The sequence below is a fragment of the Mastigoproctus giganteus genome, chromosome 4 (assembly GCF_048544385.1).
Source record: "Mastigoproctus giganteus isolate SK-2022 chromosome 4, ASM4854438v1, whole genome shotgun sequence".
Taxonomy (NCBI): Eukaryota; Metazoa; Arthropoda; class Arachnida; order Uropygi; family Thelyphonidae; genus Mastigoproctus; species Mastigoproctus giganteus.
This window is the reverse complement of record NC_143578.1, coordinates 93,261,960-93,287,076: the sequence shown is the minus strand read 5'-3', so window position 1 is coordinate 93,287,076 and position 25,117 is coordinate 93,261,960. Positions and strand designations below refer to the sequence as shown.

The 25,117-nt window shown below is 35.3% G+C and overlaps 1 protein-coding gene across 3 annotated transcripts in view; it reads right to left on the bottom strand.

The window, feature by feature from the left end:
• The window catches only part of LOC150086917 (VWFA and cache domain-containing protein 1), a 464,860-nt gene that overhangs the window by 172,469 nt on the left and 267,274 nt on the right, over positions 1–25,117 (bottom strand). For all 3 annotated transcript variants that reach the window (XM_090372820.1, XM_090372822.1, XM_090372821.1), the window contains exons 16-17: positions 12,676–12,818; positions 11,863–11,960 (exon numbers count right to left, since the gene is read on the bottom strand). In XM_090372820.1, the coding sequence (XP_090228946.1) occupies positions 11,863–11,960; positions 12,676–12,818 (241 nt within the window). The remainder of the gene's footprint in view (positions 1–11,862; positions 11,961–12,675; positions 12,819–25,117) is intronic.

The following is a 25,117-nucleotide window of genomic DNA, read 5'->3' as shown; positions in this document are numbered from 1 at the left end:
CTGACACTATGCTACTGCAACAGGATCTGGAAAGGCTGAGCAGATGGGCTGAGAGGTGGCAAATGAAGTTTAACATTGACAAATGTAAAGTGCTACACATGGGAAACAGCAACCCCAGAGCAACGTATCAACTCTGTGGTATTACACTGACAGTGGTAGAGAATGAAAGGGACTTGGGGGTGGTTGTGCAGGCAGATATGAAGTTCTCTGAGCAGTGCAGACGGGCTGCAAGAGTAGCTCCTGGAGTATTGTCAATGATATACAGGAATTTTTCCAGCAGGGATAAGGAAGTAATTATTCCCTTGTATAAGGCAATGGTCAGGCCACACCTAGAGTACTGTATACAGGTCTGGAGGCCTCATTTCAAGAAGGATGTAGAGCTGCTGGAACGAGTACAGAGAAGGGCAACAAGATTAGTGAATGGAACAAAGGAGTGCTCTTACGAAGAAAGGCTTAAGTTTTGCAAATTACAGTGTCTGGAGACTAGGCACCAGCGAGGTGATCTGATAGAAGTGTATAAAGCCTTGAATGGTTTGAGCATGCTCAATGCTGATGAGATTCTTCCTCTAGCTCAGAATAATCACCTGAGAGGGCATAAATTCAAATTGAGGAAAGACACATGTAGGATAGACGTGTGGAAATTTGTCTTTAGCCAGCGGGTGGTTGGTTGGTAGAACAGACTTCCATCCCTTGTAGTGGAGGTTGATAGCCTAAATAAGTTTAAGGCTCAGCTGGACAGGTATTTTGAACGAACAGAGGGGTGAAGTGGAAGTGGGTTTTTTTTTTTTTTTTTTTTGGCTGATGCTGCATAAGCTTGCTTTCTTGCATCAAATGCCTCTACTAATGCTAATGCTAATGCTAAATACCATTGCTGAAGAACTGAATTTCATTAAACATTACAATTAAAGGCATCGAAACTGAAAAAAGTACAAAACATTTCCTATGTTTGCATTTTAACAGTAATATGCATTTGGTAATGGTTTTTGTGCAAGATGGTTCCCAGAAACCTTTTCAATGATGATAAACATCAAAGGAGGGAGTCATCAAAAGAGAATTATAATTAATGCTTGCTAATCCAGAGAGATAGATTTTTATCCTATCTGGTGACGAAACTTGGCTACATTTTTATGATCCTGAATCAGAAAATATGCAATAGAAACACAAGAGATCTCTAGCTCTGAAGAAGTTATAACTAAAAAATATCAGCTGAAAAAGTACTGGCCTCAATTTTCAGGGACACAAAAGTATTATCGTTCATTGATAACTTTGTAATTAAAGCAACTTTGTCCTATGCCAAAATTAAAAGCTGCAATTGGGGGGCATCTAGGAAAGTTGGGTTGTTGGGTTTTGCTTCTCCATGACAATGCACTTGTGCACAAAGCTCAGGTTGCACAGGCTAGAGTTTATGAACGTAGGTTTGAAAAATTAACTCCCTTTCCTCATACAGCTCGGATCTGGTCCCAGGTGTCTATTATTTGTTCAGAAACTTCAAGTCTCACCTTCGTGGAATTCATTTTTTAAAGATGATGATGATGAAGACCTTAAAGGAGCTGTGGAAGCCTGGTTTGATGCTCAAGCTGAAGAATTTTTTTTAAGAAAAACAATAAAACAAAATACTGGACCTATGTATTTTATGCTCTGTTCTCAGAACTTTTTGCCTACCCCCTCATAGGAAATAATTTCTACATTGTTTATTTGGATTTCATCAGTGTCTAAATCAGTCTCAATATAAGAGATTGATGTAGGAAGGGGATTCAAAAAAAGATTTGTATTCATCCCTCCCCAAAAAGTAGTTGTAACAGAAGATTGAAACAAACAAAGTGTACTACACTTTTTAAACATGGTCGCCAGTCAAGAATTTTGTCTGGTGACTGTGTTTTTGCCATCTCTCAATACACTGCAGGCCAATTTCACAGAAGTCCTCTGACTGTCCTTCAAACCATGACTCAACAGCAGAAATCACCTTGTCATCTGCAGCAAAGTGTTTTCCACAAAGAAAGGAATTCGAGACAGGAAATAGAAAGAAATCGAAGGATGTAAGGTCAGGGGAATACGCAGGATGTGGCAATATTTCTAACTCACATTTGTAGGCACACTTAACTGCAGCATGCAAGGAGTGTGAAGGGGCTTCACTGTGGAGCAGGTGCACACTTTTTGACAGCTTCCACATATTTTTTTCTTTCATAGCAATAAATATCTTTATAAGGAGGTTGGAATAATACTTCACAGTCACGGTACAGCCCATCTGAAGGTTATCTGTTAGTATCACAACATGCTTATCCCAAAACACTGATGGCATCAACGTGCCAGCATTTGGCTGTACCTTTGCCTTTGGGGGGGGGGGGGGCTGGTGATTCTATGTGCTTCCATTGTTCAGACATTTGTTTAGTTTTGGGATCATATTGATGGATTCAAGTTTCATCGATGGTGACTATTCAAGAAATAAACTCTTGCTTTTCCTGGCACAGCGACATTTCATGTGCACATTGTTCCCTTTCCTTATTCTGGTGGTCATCATCCATTTTCAATCCATTGCAGGATGAAGGCCTCTCCAGCAATTTTCCAGTTCCTTCTGCTTTGTGCAATGGCCATCTATTTACTACCCACGAACTCTTGAATTTCATCTGTTCATCTCTGTTGTTGTCTTCCCAGTTTTCTTTTAGCTCCTCTTGGATACCATTCTGTTATTTTCTTAGCTCATCTGTCATCATGTCTTCGAGCTACATGTCCTGCCCAAATTAAATTATTTTTATTTCCATTTCAGTTCTTTAGTTTTGATAAGAATATCCTTTACTTGAGTTTGCTGCCTAATCCATGTGTTTCTCTTCTTATTAATCAGTCTGATTCCTAATATAATACATTCCATTCTTCACTGTGTAGTTTTGAGCTGCCCTTCCATTCTTTTGTTGAGTGCCTAAGCTTCACTTCCATAAGTCATGGTAGGGAGTATACATTGCTTCATTATTTTACATTTCAGACAAATTGGATAAGGAGGTTGGAATAATACTTCACAGTCACGGTACAGCCCATCTGAAGGTTATCTGTTAGTATCTTCCCAGTATGTGACTGTATTTCCTGAATGCTACCCATCCGAAATTTATTCTTCTCTTGACTTCTAGCCATTTATCATTATTACAGCTAATGACTTATCCAAGATAAGTATATGAATCCTTCTTCTGGTAAGGGATCAGAAGCCTGAGAACTGATCTAGCAGACACTATTCACGTGCAATTGTTGATGGATGATATTCTCCATAGACCCTATACTAATTTGGAGCTCTGCAGCTAGTTCTTCAAGGCTAATGTGGGCTATCTTCCAGGATTAATTCCTCAATTTTTGCAAAGCAATCTTCTGTTACGGCAGTTTTTGGGCATCCTGGGATTTCTTCCTCATCACTGAGGTTCTTCCATATGTGAATTGTTTATACAGATGTGCAACAACACCGTAACCTCAGCAGTCTTCTCCATTAACAGCGACCAATTCTTTGTGGATTGTTTGGATGTTTTCCTTGCAGAAAGAGGAACCAAATCACTAATCGGTATTCCACTTTATTCATTTTACCACTTCACTTCATTCAGCACTGAAAACTAAAAAAAATTGTCAGATCAAAACCATTATTTGTGTGGTTGCTATAAAGATTTCAAGAAATCAAAGAAACAAACAAACAAACAAAAAAAAAAAAAAAAAACCACATTCTATCACGTCTACTTCTGGGCGAATACAAATCTTTTTTGAACCCTCCTTGTATAAGCTGGAACAGGTTGGAATCCAAAGGAAAGCTGCAGGGAAGGCTATGATTAGTGGTTATTCTTACATAACCATTAATTACAACTCCCAATCCTTGACATTCCCAAGGATCAGTACCAGGGGCCCATGTTATGTCTGACTTTCTTAAATGACATCAACAAAGGGATAGATGCCCAAGGCTGGTGCTGATATGTAAGGCAACTTTGTGCAAACAGCTTTTTGGCACCCCTTCAATGACCTAACTGTAAATTTAAGCCCTTAGACCCCAGAAGCACTATAATAGTCACTGTTTAAGGGCTTAAATTTACAGTTAGGTCATTGAAGGGGTGCCGAAAAGCTGTTTGCACAAAGTTGACAAAAAGGAAAGATGTTTATACATACATATGTACAACAACTTTCACTACATAAATGCTTTAATAACAAAAATAATGAACAGTTACAAGAAAAATAATATAATTTTTTATATTATGATTATAAAGATATTTCTAACATATTTTTAATACAATATTGTAACTTTTCTGGCCTTTAAACTAGAAACGTTTTAATTATAATTCTTAAATCTAATTCTTCTAATTCTTCACTTTCTATAGAAATTGTTGATAAATTAGATAATCTCTCTTGAGACATTGAGGATCTTCAATAATTTTTTATTTTCTTCAATTTTGAAAAACTTCGTAATGACAAATATATTCTTAAAGAAATAGCAATATTTGGAAAAGAATCAACTAAATCATTATTATAAATAAAATTCGAAACATCCTCGGGTGTCATGTTTTTTTTTTTTTTAAGAAACATTGCAAAGATTTTATTTCTTCAAATAGAGATATACCAGCCATATCACTACTCTTATTTGAGTAATCTGTTAGTTTTAGTTGTAAATCTTTACAATGTGTTAGGATTTCACTTTCATCCCAATCCGATAGTGTACTTAATTTCGATATAACTTTAAACATGTCATTATATTCTTCTAAAAGTTTATATCACTCACACAATGACATTAAAGAATCTATTAAAACCGGAAAAAAAAAAAAAAAAAAAAAGTTTAAAAATTTAATTTTGGATCTATAATGCATTCGTATGTTGATTTGTAATCAAAACATCTTTTCTTTCCTCTTTGTCTTGTATTGACAGGAAACATTGGTTTGATATCTATGTCTTCTGCGATTTGAATTGAACAACTTATGATAGATTCAAATGATTCATCTGTTCTAAATTTGTTTAAATCATCTTTAACTATTTAAAAATTTTCAAGAGCTTATCTCAAGTTAAAATCGGAACTCCGAAGCATTTCATTAACGACATTAATTTTACTCAAAATATAGTTGGGGCATATGATGCAAGAAAGCAAGCTTATACGGCATCAGCCAAAAAAAAAAAAAACCCACCCTTCCCATTTCACCCATCCGGTCACTCCAACTGTTTGTCTAGTTCAGCCTTAAATTTACTTAAGCTATCAACTTCCAAAACAACAGATGGAAGTCTGTTCCAGCAATCAACTACCCGTTGGCTAAAGGCAAACTTCTGCAATCGTGCCACACAATAACAGAACAAATAAATTTAAATGGTGTTAATTTTGATATTAATGTGTCAGCCTAAAACCTCGTGTCCATATCTTTTGTTGAATCATTTGCAATTTCTTTGGGCTGTAATTTTGAAGGTCTAATCACTTCAATTCGACTTTCCCATCTCGTTGTTGTTGTTTGGTTTTTAGGAGCATTAGCAACTAAGGCCATATTGCTCCAGGATATGCGGTGGTCATTCCCTGACATTTCCGCATCCTCCGTATTTGGTGCTATCACGGGCTTGAACCCTGGTCTAATCAAGAAGCATGTGCTACACACTGCTGCTCCTGCCCACCTGGCTACGGAGGCGCCTTCCCATCTCGTATTAGATAATGGTTTTAGTGTTAGTTTTTTTTTACATATTTAAGTGAAATACACCACTGCTTCATGGATACAGAAAAGAAACTGTAAAATTCTTGAACTACACTGAAGAAACTAACAGTTTCAAGCAAAATTTTTGCAATGTCATTGACGACTAAATTAAGACTATGGGCTGAGCAAGGAACATAAAAAGCTCTAGAATTAGTTTTCAACATTTTTTGCCGTAGCCCGTTGTATTTACCCCTCATATTAGCGGCATTATCATATCCCTGTCCGCGAAGATTTTGAATGTCCAATTTTAGTCTATAAATATGACTTAAAATAAATTCATACAATCCCTGTCCAGTTGTGTTAAACTACAGGACAAAAGCCTAGAAAATTTTCTCTGATTTCATTTGTGCTTGCTTCTTTATTATAATGTATGAAACGGATTATAACTGCCATTTGTTCAATGCGATTTACATCAGGGCTTGTGTTCAAAATAATGGAATAATATTTTGCATCTTTGACCATTTCTAATAAATTTTGGCTAATAGCATCAGAAAGTAGTTTGACAATTTCATTTTGAATTTGATGTCCCAAATAACAAGCGATGTTTTTTGAAGTTGAGCTTTGAATATGGCATAAATGTTCTGCCATAATTGCATCAAATTTTGAAAACGTTTCTATTAACTTCAAAAAAAAATTGCCATTTTCATTTTCATATATCTGTTCAGATGATCTGTGGAAAGCTATAGCTTGTCGGGCTAAAAATTGTACTGCATGAATTACCAAATACCAGTACTTTTCTTCTGTCTCGTACAACTTCTGTTCTCGAGAATCAATTGTGATATTTTTTGCTAAATTCGTTCAAAGTTAAGAAAAACTACTACTATTTTTGACACGAGATTCACTTTTTTCATGTTTACTTAAAATATGTGACAAATATTGCCAATCTTTGCATCCAAATTCATTATTAAGTTGAGATTTGCCATCTCCGAAAAGTTTGCAATACAAAAAAATACCAAATCTCTAGAACTGAGTTGTTGTTATTTGGTTTTTAGGAGCATTAGCAACTAAGGCCATATTGCTCTGGGATATGCGGTGGTCATTCCCTGACCTTTCCGCATTCTCCGTATTTGGTGATGATGGGCTCGAACCCCAGTCTAATCAAGAAGCGTGTGCTATGCACTGCTGCTCCTTCCCACCTGGCTACAGAGGCGTGCCTAGAACTGAGTATACTAGCCATAATCTCAATACGTTTTCTCCATTTGGAAGTAATCTACTATAATAAGAAGTGGAAAATTTCCTTTCTAAATTATCTCTTGAAAAATCCCATTTGATTATTTGAGAAGGAGGATGTTCGACTAAATAGTCTGTTTTGTTGTTAAAAATTTTGGCCACATACCTGGATCTTCTAATTGGGAGAAATTTTTAAAAACGACATCAATTTCTGTTTGTTTAATCGATTCTAAAGAGTAGTAGTAGATTTTGATGGTACACTGTTGTATTTGCATTTCTGTTCTACTTGTTTTCTCTGGTGCTGTTTGAACAATCATCAGACTGAAAAACCACCACCATGTTCTGAAAATTTTCAAATGATTGAAAATTTTCAGAACATGGTGGTGATTTTTCAGTCTTCTTTCTTTTTTCTGAGGTTTCTAAGAACTTGCTTAAAGAACCAGACAACTGGTTGCACAATTCCTCTCGTGTGGTCTTCCGTTTTTTATTTTGAGCACCAGATAATTTTGTTGATTTTTCTCAGATATTTAGGGTAAATAGGAATTAGTTTATTATTTAATAAGCAGGAAATTGAAATTTTTTTTTCGTACAAGAGAATTCATAGCTACTCAAGATAAAAACGAAGGGATTATAGTCATTCAAAGTAAATATAATTTTTAAATACCGAAAATTGATCTGAATTTCTGAAAAGTATGTTACTGATTTGACAATTTTCGTTATATTAAAAGCACTAATTAATTTTCAAAATTTAAAAATTATGTAATATTCAGAACTACAGTAATTCTTTTGTTATTTTGAGTCGAACTGAATTTCAATTCTTATAACTAATGAGAGACACGGAAAAAATTATAAAATTTTACTTACATGAGGAAAATGAATAGGAATTCACATAAACAACTATAAATATTAAATAACAAAAACAATAAAACTTGATAAAGAAAATTGCTTTATGTTTTTACTCCACCAACTAGAAATGTCGAGGAAGGATCTAAGACAATTGCGGACCTATATATATAGAAAATAGATAACGGATTTCTGTTCTCGGAAAATAAACAATTAGTGCTGATAACAAGCTGCAATTCTTTTTCTATGAATCTCTGTGTCCAATAATTAGTAAATATTCTATAAAATTGCATAAATAATGTAAATTAACATAATTGTTTAATTTAATGTATTATTAAAAATAATTTTATTATTATTATTTTATAACAATTCTCCTAAGACCGTGTATAAAGTACTCATTTTTGACTTGCATTTTAGTGTGTAAAAAACACTTTTTGATAACAGTGCCTACAAAGTATTTCACACAATGGTGTGTGTGAAATAAATCAATATGCCACCACAAATGTCAAATTATATGAAATATCAACAATTTAACTGATCAATTTATATTGATTTAAGTTTTTTTATTATTTTTTGTTAATACAAAACAAGTTTAGTACAAGATTTAATATAATTTTTAAGAATTACAGAATCTAATAATTCATTTGAAATGTTTGCATTTTTATGATACCAGTTACCAAAAAATACTTACTATCAATTGCCAATTCTTATTAGTCGTGTCAGTTATGCATATAATTAAAATTTATTATCAATTATTGCGATCATAGAAAAAATTTTGTATGTAATACGTGTAGGGCTGTTTTGGATCCCATGCTACCTTTTTCGTGTTCAGCTAATGCCTCACGCGTATACCTTCGCACTATCAAAAACGCCTCCTTTACATATTTATTACATAAATAACTATTCCAGATATTTCATACGTTTATATTTTATATACAGTCAGTCCTCGTATAACATGTGTTTTACATGAATTCGATCATACACGATTTATAAATAGGGGAACGATATCATATATAACACGAACCGAATTCGATTATGCATAATTTGCCTTTGTGTTTACAAGAAATGGCAGTCGGACCAGAATCACCCCCAACTGAACGCAACACGATAGGAATGAAGAGAAGATTCTGAAAATGTATTTATGTTTTTTTATATCAGTGAAGGGGAAACGCATTTCACCATAATAACTTAAAATTCCAGTTATTGGTATTATCGCAAATGCAATTAGATAGAGTTTCCACAAACACACAGATTCCACTAACAGGAACACAACTGGAAATTGTTTTTATTGTTTTATGGTAGTAACCCCCAGAAATGTGCTTTAGTAAAATGTGAGCTAGTGAAGTAGAGTTGTCTCTGCCTTTACGGGGTTGTTTATTCAGTTGCTACACGTGCACAGCTTTGTTTATGTGTATCAAGCGTGCCTCCTCATTTTGTAATTGTGCTTTATTCCCTAAAAATGAGTAAAATACATAAAGGTGTGAAAAGGAAGCGTCCTGGTAAAGACACTACAGATTCAGAGGGAAAAAGAAAAGCAATATCGATAAACAGAGGCAGACTGGATCAAAAATTCTTACCCGGGAAAATTTGTAGTGGCCTCATACTAGCGTTTATGACCAAAATCACACCAGCCTCCAACACACCGTGGTTTCCCTGGTAAGGCTTATAGCCAGTCCGCCTCTGTCGATAGAGAAAAAATATGAAATTGTGAAATGCTTTGAGTGAAATGAAAGACCATGTGATATTGCACAGGCTACAGGGCTAAATGAGGCAACGCCGAGAATTACAAAGAATGCAGAGAAAATAAAAACAACTTTCATAGCAGGAACAACTCAAAGTGTAATTAAAATCCATTAGATCAAGACACAAAGAACTGGAAGAGATGGAACGGCTGTCATCTGTTTGGATAGAAAATCAAACAAAAAACAAGTTTGCTTACGATAGAAACAAAAGCATTAGCAATATTTTATTACGTAAACAAAACATTACCAAACACAATAAATTATCGTAATAAAATACGTAAGTATTTTATTACGATAATTTATTGTGTTTGGTAATGTTTTGATTACAAACGTGTGTTCAATCTTGGGTGGTCGGCAACTAACCCTATTTTTCCCATAGGGCCAGTTGTTTATATTGCACAAGGGTTTCTAGGAACACAACTATCGTGCTATACAACGACTGACTGTACTTATATTTTTTATATATTTTCATTTTATTATTATTATTATTTAAAACCCAATTTGGTGCTCCTCTTTAACTGGCACCTTTGTGCGGTGCACAACCCGCACACCTGCTTCCGCCAGCCCTGTAGATAGCATAACGTCAAGATTAGTAAGGTCAGAACCAAGCAGAGATTTTTCAGGATCACTTAGGTAGACTTTAGGGATGGTCAGAAAGTGGCAGCTATGTTTTAATGCTGCCAAATGCAAGGTCTTACATTTAGAAGAGGAAAAGCAACATCTAAAATATCTTATATATTTGGTAGGGCTGAACTAAAGACAGCAGGAAGGAAGAAAGGGATTTGGGAGTTATGATATGGTCAGACATGAAGTTCTCCAAGAAATGCAGACAAGCAGCAAGGCCCATGATGTCCTATCAATGATTTATCAAATAAAACAATTTGCCTTGAAAGATAGGCAGGTCATAATCACACTGTATAATGCAATAGTAAGACCATAATTGGAATACTGTGTTCAAGTATACAGACAGCGCATAAAAAAAAAAACAGACATTAAGCTTCTTGAAATTGTCGAAAGACAAACAACTCACCTGGTAAGATTGCTAGACAGGCATCCACATGAGGAAAGACTTTGTACATGTGGGCTAAAAAGCTTGGAAACTAGGCACCTTAGAAGAGACTTGATTGAGGTGTATGAGGCTTTAAGAGATGAAAGTGAAATTTTCACTGTCAAAAATGATACCAGAAATAGGGGCCATTAATTCAAATTACAAGGAAAGAGGCTGGATTATAGGAAGGGGTGTGTGTGTGTGTGTGTGTGTGTGTGTGTGTGTGTGTGTGTTAAGTCAGTGAGTTATTAATTACTGGAATAAGTTACTTCCATGGGTGACTAATGCTGACAGTCTGGGGGAATACAGAAATCAGTTGGATAGACACCTATGTGAGGAGGGAGTGAAATAGGTATTTTATTTTATTATTTAGCTATTATATTTTTTAATCATTTATTTATTTATTTATTTTTGGTTGGCATATCAAGAGCCTAAGACTTCCTTGCACCATTATGGCTGCTAATGCTAATTATTCATTTGCATGGTTACCATTTTATTTATTCATTTTTTTTTTTTCCATTAACAATAATATACTAGTGTTCCCTCCGTAGCATGACAGTCGAGGTTGCTTCAGTTGGGCCTCATGACCTCATGGGGTGTGATGGCCTGTCCCCACTGCGAGGCAAAATGGTCGAAATTGCTGAAAAATTTATTGTTTTTGTCTATTAAGTTGACCAATTGGTCTTGTGTTGAAATAACCTACTAGATTGGCAGAAGAAGAAATGCTACTGAGAACTAAGTTGCATATGGGTGAAAACATGGGTGGCGACCTGGGATGAAAGCTCACTCAAATGGCAAATGTAGCATGACAGTCGAGGTTGCTTCAGTTGAGCCTCGAGTCCCTCCCTAGCAAACAGTAACGCAGTACAAAATGAAAAAATGTTTATATAGTAATCCCAAAAGTATTGTAAACTAAACAAACAAATTTCAGCTTCTAGTCAGAACAGCACAAAACTGACACTGTAAATCTAACAAAGATAGAGGCTTATGAGAAGATTTTTGGATTATGCATCTCACGAAAAGCTGTCTGAAAAAAACTGGATCACTTTTGGTATTATGATTAAGTCCATATAAAAGGGGTGCGTGTGTGCATGTTATGAGATGACTAGTGGTAAGGGAAAGAGGTTAGTGATAGTATTGTTACAGTTCAATTGACTCTGAGGAGCATGTATATTTTAGAAGAATGAAAGTTATTTAAACCTTTTTCTTTAAATATAATTTTCCAGTTTAAAAACCTGAGTCATCTTTATGCGAAAGTGTGTTCCTACTTTATTTCATTTCCTGCCCGATGACCTTCAGTTCTTACATAAACAAATATTATAAATATAATAATGTTAATATTATAAAACATTTCCATCATATATGCTAATCAACATACCTCCTTACAATATATTTTGAGAACTCACTATTCTGAACCACTTTTTTCCATTCTGGAGTAATGCGACCAACTGCAAGGACATCATTGCGAACACCACTCTGAATTGAAAGAATTATAAAAGAGAATATATTGCATACAATAAAAATAATCTGATTCAATTTTAATTAAAAATCCATTTCAATTAATGTATTAGTTCAACAACATTACTAAAGGGCATGAGTTGATAATATAAATAGGGGTACAAGCCCTATTCAAGTCATTAGGGGAAAAAAAAAAAAGTTAAAGAATTCTGGAAAAAAGCACTTGGGTGAATAATGCAATGGTCTTAGTCCTTACACTAGAAAACAGAAAAGTTACAACATAAGCTGCCCAGATATTGAAAGAAATAGATTCACTGAAAGGTTAGTCTGCCATTTAATAGCTAAGACACTTAACAGTGTCATATACAGACACTGTTAAGTATCTTAGCTATTATAGACACTGTCATTTTATAGATGCACTTTGCAACCTAAATGCACCTTCCAACCTAAATTTAACCACCATCTACCAATAAATTTATTGCAGATTTATACAAGGTGAGTACCATTTTTTAAGCACTTGTTATTCATTTTTCGTTAGATAAGACACTTAACAGTGTCTTATCTTTAAAATGACAAACTAATTTCAATGATTTCAAATGGACAGATAGATATATAGTTACAGGTTCTTTTTCATATGTTAACAAGATTATATAGCTTTTGCAATATTAAATATCAACTATTTTAAAATCCTTCTAGCTATATTTTAACAAAATATTTTTGTTAAAATGCTTACTTTAAGTCCAGGATTGGCAATTAACTTGGTAGTGTCACTAAGATATGCCATATAACTCTGCACCATTTGTTTTGTTTCCTTTTGGCTTAAATATTCATATGGTGCCAGAAAACTTCCAGCTGACAAAAAAAGTGCACTTGCATCTAAAAGAAAGAGAGAGAAAGAAAAAAAAAATTAAAAATAATAATCCATTCAGAAGATATTTTAAACAAAAAAATTTTTTTAAATGATATTTTATCCAACAATTTCATCATAAATGACTTCACTTAATCTGAACCATTATGATCAAAATGGTTTGGCAAATTTGCCAAATATATTCTTTAAATGATATTGGCATCTAATGAAATGAACAGTGCCTTTGACTAAATACAAAAGGATAATGCTTTCAACTATATGTCATAGTGAAACATATAACATAATTTAAGAAATACAATATGAGCAGAAATCTTTGGAACCAGCAGTATTCCTTGATTACATATAGGAGGTAGATGACTCTCATCAACTGGTGCAACACCACCACTTTACTTATTGGAGGCTTGAAGTGATGGAACCCATGTTTAGTCTGCAAAGAAAAGCCCCAGCAACCCCACCCCATCTCTTCCATCATGCAGTATGATTAATGTCTTTTGAGGTTATGATGGATGTCACTACAACATACAATCTTTCATACAATCCGGCTCTAAAATGGTGTTGGCAGGCAGGCCGGCCACTAGATAGTCCACAAGACTGAACCTAGTGTAACTCTAGGAGGCTTCCGAATCAGCTAGTGTATAATAGAGCTGCCGTTACTTCGCCAACTAATGACTGAAGGGAGTCTGAGTAGTGGCAATGTGGGAAGTGCTGTCAAGGCCACGTTATGTCAAGAGGCTGGATATTAACTTTCCAGATATTGACTAGAACTTGTGGGTTGGTCACTCTCAAGACTAGAAAGACTTTTGTGGATTTATTGGATGATTGTTTTCTATAGCAGCATGTCACAGAGGCAACAACAGAGAGTAATACTCTTAATCTGATTATCAGCATTGATTATTCATGCATTAAGAATTTGCAAATAAAGGAACCACTAGGTGGTTCCTTCAACATTGTTTTCTGCAGCAGCATGTTCAAGAAGCAACCAGAGAGGATAATACTCTTGATCTGGTTATCAGCAGTGATTATTCATGCATTAAGAATTTGCAGATAAAGGAACCACCAGTGGGCAGTGATCACAGTGTACTAATGTGGGATTTACTTAAAGATATAATTACCATCAGGGGTAAAGGGAAGGGTTTTTGCTTTCAGAAAGGTGACTACAGTGGTCTCAGACAGTTTTTAAATTCTGTACAGTGGGACCAACTGATGATGTTACCAACAGCAAATTCTAAAGGGAAGCATTCAAGGAATTAATCATGGAAGCTACTAGGCTTTTCATACCAATTAAGAAATATGTTCAAGGTTTAGGCCTAAATGGATGTCAGATGAACTGATGAGACTTGTGGCAGAGAAGAAAAATGCATGGGATACATATAAATTAACATGTAACACAGAAGCCTATGATAGATCTAAGCTGGTCTGTAACCAAGTCACAAATGAGATTAGGCAAACAAAGGCAGATTACAAGAAATCGCTGGCAAAGGATGCAAATAAAAATAGCAATGATTTCTTTACTTACGTAAACAATATATTGCTCAGGTTGCTGACAAACTGAATGAGTATTTTGCATAAACATTCATACACAAGGAATTCTTTAGAAAGAAGATGTCAGACGTTTATCAAACTCTAACAGAGAGCTAAATGATTTTGCAATAATTGAGAGGAAGGTGGAAGAGAAATTGTTGAAGTTAAATATAAGAAAGACACCTAGAGTGGATGAGATCTATCCAATTATATTAAGGAAGGCAGCAAAGGAAGTAAGCAAATATTTAGCCATAATTATGAGAGCACTGTTGGATTCGGGGGATTCCAGAAGTTACCACAAACTGGAGATGAATCCCCAGTGTGAATGTATATGAATTTAATCCCAATTCACAAAGGGAGTTCAAAGGTTGACAAGTAATCACAGACCTATTAGTTTGACTTTTGCTCCAGTGAAAATAATGGAGTCAATGGTTAAAGAAGAAATGCAGGAACATCTAGACAAGACTGCAGTTATATTTCAGACACAGAATGGGTTTGTTAAGGGGAAATCTTGGCTGATCAATTTCATTGAATACTACAATGTGGTCATAAAGGAATTAGATGCAAAAAATAATTTTGATATCATATATTTGTATTTCAGGAAAGCTTTTAATACTGTTGCACATAAAAGACTGCTGTACGAACTGGAGCAGTGTGGCATTAAGAGAAAGTTGTTGCTATGAATAAAGGGATGGTTTTTTTTTTTATGAAAAACCCCAAACACGAGAAGTATTAGAACCTATAATACTTAGTGCCGTGCTTGGGTTGGAGGTTGAGAAGACAAAAGAAGATATTTGTTGACAGACTTGAACTTCTGTAGACTGTAATTTTCAGGAAATACGTATAAAGGAAGGTTGTTCTTGAAAACGGCAGTTGAATGAATAAACAAGGAAGATGAAAAGTTGGTTCTATAAGTTTGAAGTTGGATGGTTTGGTTTGGTTTGCTTTGGATTTTATTGGCGCATTAGCAAATAAGGCTATAATGCGCCAAGACCAGGTAAGTTGGACAGTAAATGGATTTGGCTGGTGGGCGGCACGTGTTCGGACTGTTTTGAAAGAAAGAGTGGGAATTATAGAAGCCAATTCATAAAAACAGTGCCCATGGAAGTATCTGTAGAAAAGGCATGCAGCAGAAACAGTAAGTCTATGAGACAGCAAGTGGAGAGACTCTGTTAGAGATGAGTCATTAATTAACCTAAATGCCCTCTTCTGAATGGAATCTAGAAGCCTGAGAGAGGTTTTGGAGGCAACTCCCCAGATGTGGGAACAATATTCCATGGTAGGGCAGATTTGCGATTTGTACAGAACGTATAGAATGTCAAAGTATAAGCAGAACGTATAACATGTCAACTGGAATAGCCAGCACATGACGTCTAATGCTGTCCTTCAGATCAGCCAGAGTTTGACATCCTTCCCGATACACCTGGTTCTTCAAAAAACCCCACAACCAGAAGTCGCATGGGGTGAGGTCCGGTGATCGGGGTGGCCAAAATATCTGGAAACAATGGCAGATGACCCATTTATCTGTAAAGTGTTGCCTTAGCAATCTTTAGACACAACAGTGGATATTCATCTTGCATAAATATGGTATCCTGAAGGCATCCACGTTGCTGCAGCTCTGGTATTGCGAAATTAGCCAACACTTCATAATATCGCTGTCCAGTGACAGAAATGGAATGGGGTCCAGTCGGTGTTACCTTCAAAAAAATATGGCCCAATCATGAATGTGGCCGTAAACCCACATCACACTGTCACTTTTGGAGAATGCAACGAGACCTCTTGGATAACTTGTTGCCCAAATGCAACAGTTGTGCGTATTCACTTGTCCATTTAAGCAGAAGTGGGCGTCATTACTCCAAAGGGTGTTCCATGGCCAAGTGATATCCACTGTCATTCGTGCCAGAAACTGAAGTGCGTATGTGAAAAGAATAACTGCATCACCATGCTTTAGCTGCTGTAGCATGTGCATCTTGTAAGGTTAGTACTGCAACACATAACGCATTACTAGCCTTACAGTGGAATACGTCATGTCCACTTCACAGCTGACACACTTGTGTCACCACTTGAAGATTGACTTGATAAATCCACGACAGCCATAGCCACATCGTCAACACGAGAGGAGTCTACTTGTTTTCGACCTCTACCTGGCTGAACACCAAGATGTCCTGTTGCTCCAAATTTTGCAATTATTTTGCAGACAGCACAAACAGTCATAGGTCTACACCGGAATTCTCTGACAGCTGCAGCTGCATTGGTGTTCTGATAGTATAGCTTCACTAATAGCACCTTTTCCTGCAACGTTATTGGCATTGCTGCTGTAGTGCAGGCAAACATCTACTGTATGATTTTGAAGAGACTGCTTTGCATTTATACAGTACAGTAGAGCTGAGTAGTGTCGCTGTGGTAATAACTTATGATTATGCAAAAAATAAGTTATTTGCATAATCATAATAAGATAGTTACGGGCCATACAGTGACACAGAGCCATAAAGTGACAAGTTTTGTAACTCATTTTTTTTCCCCAATAAATGGCGAGCGCATTCTTTATTGTACCTGTTATCCAAATTTCTCTTCAGTACGAGCCTTGGAACTTGCTCCAGAGCCCTCTGCATAGAGATACTTTTTTTTCCTCTGCATAGAGATATGTTTTTCGTTAACGGCATGAAAGGAGGCCGCATGTTGATTAACATGAATATTCAAAGGAAAACGCATTGATCCCTGGTAAGACGAGTCGCAATCATCACAAGAAATGTTGTATACCAGGTCATTAATTTGTGTTGCGAATGAGGAAAGGACTGAGCGACTGTTCAGTACAGTGTGTAATTTCCGTATTGGCTTGGCCACAATTTTAAATTCGGTATCTTTAAAGAATCTGTTAAGCTGTTTGTACAACTGTTCAACATATGGGACAGAAATAAAGTATTTTTTGATATTACTATTGTTGGCAGGTGCAGTATTTTGTATCCTATCCTTGGCTTGTACTCTAATTCGGCTTATTGTAGCAAGGGGATGACCACTGTTTAAGAATCTTCTGGTTAATATTTGTATTTCTGAGTCCAAAGCAGATTCTGTCGTTGAATATTTGTAGGCATTTAGAAATTGATTAAAGATAATCGATCTTTTGTAGGTGAACGGGTGATAGCTGTTATAATGTAGAAGCATACTGTTGTTTGTAGGTTTTCGATGGATGTTAAATTGGATTTTATCCGAGTCCCGAGTAGGCATGAAATTTAGAAAATTTAATGACTTTGTATCCATATCCTCCCTTTCCAATGTAAATTTGAGCCTAGAATGAATACTATTAAATAAATGTAAAATGTCTTGGATAGTACTACTATCAGTAATAACTAGAACATTGTCTAAATACCTCTCATAGTATGTGATACGGGGTCGAAAAGGTGTCATGTGTATATACTTAATCACTGAGAGATAGATCTCCGATATTAAGCCGCTCAGGCTCAATCCCATTGGCAAACCAAAAATTTGTTTGTACACTTTGTCTCAAAAGGTGATATATTTGGCCTCAACTAGCAGTCTAATTAAGTGAAAAATTTCCTTAATAGAACACTTCATATAATTAATCAGTACCAAGATATTATTTAACATATCCCAAATAATATCTAATGTGTATTCAACATTTACATTCGTATATAATGGGGTAACATCTAGTGAGAATAAATTGTCGTTGTCGCCAAGTATAGTCTTTAAGATTATTAAATAATGTATTGTAGTTTTTAATCCCAAGTTGTATCGCCTGTCTAAAGGGTTTTATAATGCTATATACATGTGTGGCTAAGGATGAAAATGCTGAGTTTCTGTAGGAAACAATAGGCCGAATAGGAAATCCAGCCTTGTGTAATTTTAACTAAACGAAAAGTGCAGGAATATTGTATGTTCTGGCCTTCAATTCCTTAAACTGAGTCATAGTAATGTAGTCGTTTTTTCGATATGTGGTTAACGTTTTATTGTATTGATTGACTAAACTGGCAAATAGTGCCGGGTCTACTTCAAGATATGTGGAGGTATCTGAAACAACTGATTCTAACTTATTAATATAAATCAGGTTTGAGTATTACCATTGTATCTCCTTTATCTGCCCTCTCTATAATAACATCCTTATTTTCCCGAATTTCAAGTTGAACTGTCATGTGTATTCAATTTAGGAAGTCGCATTTCTTTTATGTTATTCACCACTTGATTAACTTGTTGAATAAATAAATCTTTTTGTGGAACTTTACGAAGTCCAAATTCAATATCAATTACACACTGTTTTTTTAGGTAGTTTTTGAGGCGGTAAATTATAATTTAATCCTTTGGATAAAAGTGAAATCTAGTCCTGCGATAGCGTATAAGAGGAAAGATTTGTAACCTGCTGATATGTCGGTTCATTGAATGCTGGGTGAGTGGGTGTTCGCGAACTAGCTGACGTAGTCTGTGGTAGCACATTGTGTGTATGCAGGGGGGAATCGTCACCCAACTTGTATGCACTTGGTCGCAAGCCTGCAACAATGTGTTAGAATTCATATGAACATGTCTTGACCCTCCCGATAATGTTTGTAATTTGTTAATGTGTCTGTTTTTTATATCTGAGGCCTGTGCTTCCCGTCACAAATCTGTGGAGGTCTTCAATACAGACCAATTGTTAGGATGTAGATAATTTTTTAATTTATCGCGAAGCTTCCTAACCTGGTAAAAGTATTTTTGTTTATTAGTATATCGAGATTTTAAGGCATGTTTAACGATATTAGGCTGCCGTAGCCTAGTGGTCAGGCGCGCGGGTGCATAAGTACACGTGTCTTGAGTGACCGGGGTTCAAACCGTGACTGCTGAATACGGTGCTGTTTCTTGTATTCTGTCTATCTTGTGAACTCCTCTGACTGTTTGGTCGTCCCGGAGTATAAACAGAAAATTTATTTATTTATTTTTATTTATTACACTATGTGGCACGTGCTAGTCGTTTTATGCCCGAAATTTTTTGATTTAAATTTACCCTAGCAAACTTTGGAACGATGTTGTTTTGAAGGCAATATTTTAGAAATGAAATATGGTAACTTTGGGCCGAGTACTTTAGTGTTAATTTAATGTAATTTTGCCTGGTATACAACATTTCTTGTGGTGATTGAGACTCGTCTTACCAGGGTTCGACGCGTTTTCCCCTGAATATTTGTGGTAATCAACATGCGGCCTCAGTTCGTGCTTCTCGTTCAGCAGCATCAGAATTAGCCTTTCACGCTGTTAACGAAAAACACACTTTTTTATTTAATGAGGCCAAAATACTTAGTGTCCAACGTAACTACACGCAACTATTAATTGCAGAAACCGTAGAAATTAAATTACACAAAAATTCTGTTAATGTTCGTCGGCCATATCTCATCTCCGATTCGTGGGCTTTTACGTGCATGCGTGAAGACAAATAATCCTATTTGGTAATTTTCATTCCTGTGATCACGACATATGGTCGGAAAGCATTGTCAGCTTCAGGAAGGAAAATAGTTTTGCAATTTTTTTCGTTAAATTCTTTTAATTAATTTTCTTATTTTTAATTGCGTTAAATTGATTTTTAATTGTGTTAAATTGATTTTTAATTATTTTTAAAATTATTTGTTACTCTAATGTAAGTTTTTCGATTTTTTCATTTTAATTTCCTGAAAGTATCATACAAAAGTGTTCTACATACTATATTGATAATTTTGATATCAGTATTTTACAAATACTGATATCAACGTAGAAGTATTGAGCATTACAGCTCTGGTTCATACTGTCTAATTCTAGTTTTTGTAAATTTACATTCACAAATTATGAATGGTCCATGATGTCTCAAATTGAGAGAATGGTTTATAATTTTATTACTCTGATGTCAGTAAATTTTTTTTAATTGAAAATTCGTTGCTGGATCATTTACAGATCAGAGAAAAATATTATGATATGAATTTCCATCAATCACTCAGAAATCTTCAACTTTCTTTCTTTGAAATTCGATGGTCTAATTTTCCTAATACGGAGAAACTAGGGAAATGAGAGTAGGAAACAATAGTTTTAACAGAGTGCTGATGAAAATTTGCCCTTTTTCGTTTGTGATGATTCCATTACTTTGAATAGGTAACAAATTTTTTTTTTGCTTATGAATTTTCAGATTAAACTATAGTGTGTAATTTTGTCCCCTTTTGAAAATGAGCAAAATATATAGTCAACACTTTCGCGATCAATGGCTCAAAGATGTTAAATCTAACAACTGGCTCTGCAAATTAGAAGATGATTATTTAAAATGTTTTTGTAAATATTGTAAATGCACGCTGACAGCCAATTAAGTGATACTGAAAGGTGTCATAATATAAATGAATCACAAGAAAGCCAAAGAGACTTTAGTTTTCAGCATCAGAGTACTGCTGTTCAAGAAAATTGGCAATACAGAACGTGCAATGGCAGAAAGCAGCACAGCATTTTTCATAGGGGGGGATGGAGGTTTTGTGGTGCTGTCCTTAAGAAAAAGATTGCAAAATTTCTTTGTATTTTTTTAAAGCTGATGGTCACTCAAACCACGGGCGCCGGCAACATAGTACAAGTGGTGCAAAGTGCACCACGGACATTCAAAGTCCAAAGGTGGCGCAAGTGTGGCACCTTTGGATATTGAACTAATACACAATTTTTAATATTTTTATTAATTTATTGAAACATTAAAACGATACAAGTCCTTTCTCCCACCAATTACGAAACGTTTGTTCAGCTGTGCACGTCAATCAATCAAACTTGACTTAATTAAAATATTGCATTTTTTCCCTAAAATTTGGTGAACAAAAATTTATTTCCACATACACCATCTTGCAAAATATCCTGCCGGGGCCCATGAATCTAACGCCACCCAATACGACAGTGTGATGGAGGGGGAAGTCGGAACGGAAAGAGACAGCAGTGGTTAAAATATTTTACTCATGCAAATCTTACAAAAACATATGACCATGGGAACATATTGCTAGGGACCCTCCCAGGGCCTTGAAAAGGCCCGTGCAAGTAAGGGGCTCTGAAGCTTAAGCTTCACTGTAAATCTGCCTCCACACGTACTTCTATTATTGTTTCCTTTTATAATTTTCTTATATACAAGTGTATTTCATAAATTTGTTTGTTCCATGTGTTCTATTGCCAAATGTTCGGAAATAATATATTATTGTTAATACGTATTATTACTCACATGCTTTCCTAATATTCAAATAAAGATAATAATCAATAAAACATGTGCATGTATAAGTGTAAAAAAAAACATTCAAACACCTAGTCGCCATGTTCCCCCTCATGATGATACCTGGATATGCCACTGACTGATGGGATTGTTCCTCTTGTTCAGACCACACATACATGAGGAGGCACAAATTGAAATTTAGGAAGGACGGTTGCAGAATAGATGTGCTGAAGTTTGCCTTTACTTGCTTTTTTTTTTTTTTTTTTTTTGTGCATAAGCTTGCTTTCTTGCATCATCTGCCACTGCTAATGCTAACATTCTTGCTATATGTACACCATATCCAACAGTTTCATTACTTCCTACAACATGATCTCTCCACCTTTTCTTACTACTGAATACATCATGAATAATCAAACTTATAGAACAAACTTACCTGCGAAAAGATCTAAACCTCCCACAAACTTCCTCGTTCATTTCACAAATATATGTGGTCTCAGTTCAAATCTTAATGATGTCCATTTCCACTTACATTCTGCTAAACCCCATGTACTTTTTCCTGACAGAAACTCAATTATCAGTTGATTCAACCACTGCTCATCTCAGCTATCCTAATTATTCAATGTATGATTCCTTTCACTAAAAGGTGGTACATGTGCCCAGTGGCATACCCAGGTTTTTCATTGAGGGGGAGCCAAGGTGACATCATAAGGTCAAGGGATTACTTCAGAGCCATTTCACATCAACAACACTTTTTTAAGACCATATGCATTTTCAAGAGCACATCTATTTAAGTTATAATATATATAATGTCGCTTTATTCAACACAAAAATATGCTTTAATTAAGGCTAACAAAACACATACATATACATAAATTTATGTTTGTTTGAGAAATTTCCCCGTTGTTATATTGAAGAGCAAAAAATAAAATAATTAATTAAAAAAATAGTCTTGGCTCATAATATGTTATACAGTCGAACAAATTGTCAGTTAAAAGTTACAGTCTTAAGTCTTAGAGAAATTTCTTACGTCTTGGTTTCAATGCCGAGAAATGATCTACCGTGTTGCTGTAGGTCATTTCCTTTTTCCTAATTCCTTTTCAATGGAAAGGACTGCTAGTCCTGAGAGTCTGTCTTCTGTCATAGAAGAGTGTAATTCTTAATCAGTTTTAGACATCTAAAAGATCTTTCTGTAGAAGCAGTGCTTATGGATATGGTATAAAATATTTGATATAGTGTGGTTATATTTGGATAACTTGAGATTAAACCATTGGTAATCATAAATTTCAACACTGTTGTGATGGTAAGTTCTCCAAAATTTGTTTCACTACTCATCATCAGGGCTCTAAAGGAAAAGTAATCCTGAATAATTTCACTTTGGTCATCAAGGACATTGGCATATTCATTTGCTAGAAATTGTAACCTGCTGACATTACCCTCATCACTGACATGCTTAGGATCCAGTACACTAAAATTCGAAGCCATATCAAGGAAATTTTTGAACCTCTCCTGTGTACTGCTGATTACTATATCCAAAGACATAAAATAAAATTCTACTATAAAAAATTTTCTACTATCAGATATTCTGTTGTCTTCGGCAATTTCATAATGGAATCTCTTTCTCTTTCGTCCCCTTGGAATTTGTATGTGGAAGCTATCTCACAATTTGAAGTAACTTCACTGACTTCCTGCTCAATTTCCTTGGTGCCTGGCCATAACACATTGTGATTGGTAGCCCTAGCTTGTTTAAAGTAGCAAGAAAAACACTAAAGAAGTCTTCAGCACTTGCCCTAGGCAGTTCAAGAAATAGAACAAAGTGCTCCACAATATCACCTGTTTCTGTCACACATCAAAGTGATAGGGAAAACTGATAAATCGTGCTTACATCAATGGTTGTGTCAACTATAACAGAAAAGTATTTGGCAACTTGGACTTCATTCACTATCAGTTTTGTGAGCTCAGCTGCCAGACAGAGAGTATCAAATCATTTTGTATATTTGGGCTCAAATATGTTGCGTTTCATTCACTTTGTAACATATACTGACTAAATGATGTGTCATGTTTAGCTAGTAGCTTGATGAGCTCTAAGAAATTTCCCTCATTTGCACTTGGGCCACCCAAGCCCCTGTATTCGTGATAACCACAATACGCTAAGCCTTATTTTGCCAAAAACAGAACTGCATCGATGATACTTGTTAAAATCAGTCTGTTCTTTTTTATTTCTTTCTTCTCTGCTGTCACAAGATTGGAAAAGACAGTTTGATCACGGAATAAGCAAAATTTTGTTAGAAATTCTTTTCTGCTTTTCTGTGTGTATTACTTTGTTCATGTTTTTCAAATTTGTGTGCTCTCTTGGCAAAATTTTTACAACCAACTTTTAGGTTACCCCAAGGATCCAACCTATTTGAGGAGTTCGTAAACAACCAGCAATAAAAACAAAACATAGCATTGGCTCTTGATGAATAGATAAGCCACTGCCTGGCACTTTCATGGTCACTTTTCTTATTCTTTTTTTGATACCACTGTGGTGCGAAATGGCGACTAGCTGCTTTGGAAAATTGTCCTTGAGACCTGGCTGGCAAGGACCTGCATTTAAAGGTACTTGCACAAGAGACGGTGTGATTGGTTTATCACAAAACAAATGAGTCTGTCAGATAACCTACTTCAATATCAATAAGAAAATACTGAAGTTTCTAATTGATGCTCTGCATGAGAAATATCAATATCGGCTATTGATAGCGGTACATCTGTTTAATTTTTTTCATCACTTCTTACCAGAGTATAATCCTGAATGTCGACACTGTTACTGTCATTTTTATCACAGAATTTGTTGAAATACTTTCATCAATGTGATTGGCGTAAACTGCAGTTTGTATATCTTTCTCTCCTTCATTCCTGCTGATTTCTTCTTCTGTGACTTTAGTAGGACAAAAGAAGGTGTCTAAGTGCTGACATTTAGCTGCTTCTTTTTCAATTTTTTCCCTGTTCCTTTAGCTTTATTCTATCCTATCCATATAGCTTTTTTATTGCTCATCTTGTAAATTCTTGTTTAAAATTTTATCCCATAAAAATTAAAATTTCGATAGCTTAAAAACTTTGTTGGACACAGTCTCACACAAAAAGCAATTGCACTGCTCACGGCTGACAACTAATTTTTTTACAACATTCATGCTCAAAGTTTGTTTTGAAAAACTTTACCGATTTTTGAAGTTAAATCAATACCATCTATTGGAATATCTTTAAACAAAAGTTAAAATTAATTTTTGTGAGATTTTGAAGATTAGTCTTTATAAACACAGGCAGTCCTCTACTTATGAACTTTCGAATTACTAACTTTCATAGATATGAACTTTTAGGGTTCAATTCAAAGCTCATGCAAATCTACATAACATCAAGGTGAAGCAGCAAGTGATGACAGCACTGCTACAGGAGAATTTCCAAAAACCCTTGCTGATACTGAAGCTGGGAATTACCAGCCACAACAGATATTCAATGTGGACAAACCAAGCTCTTTTGGAAAAAGATGACAGACCTTCAACTTACTTACAAACCAGCTGTTGGTCCCACTTAAGTTCATAAGTAAAGGACTGCATATAGTTTTTCTAAATTGTTTCA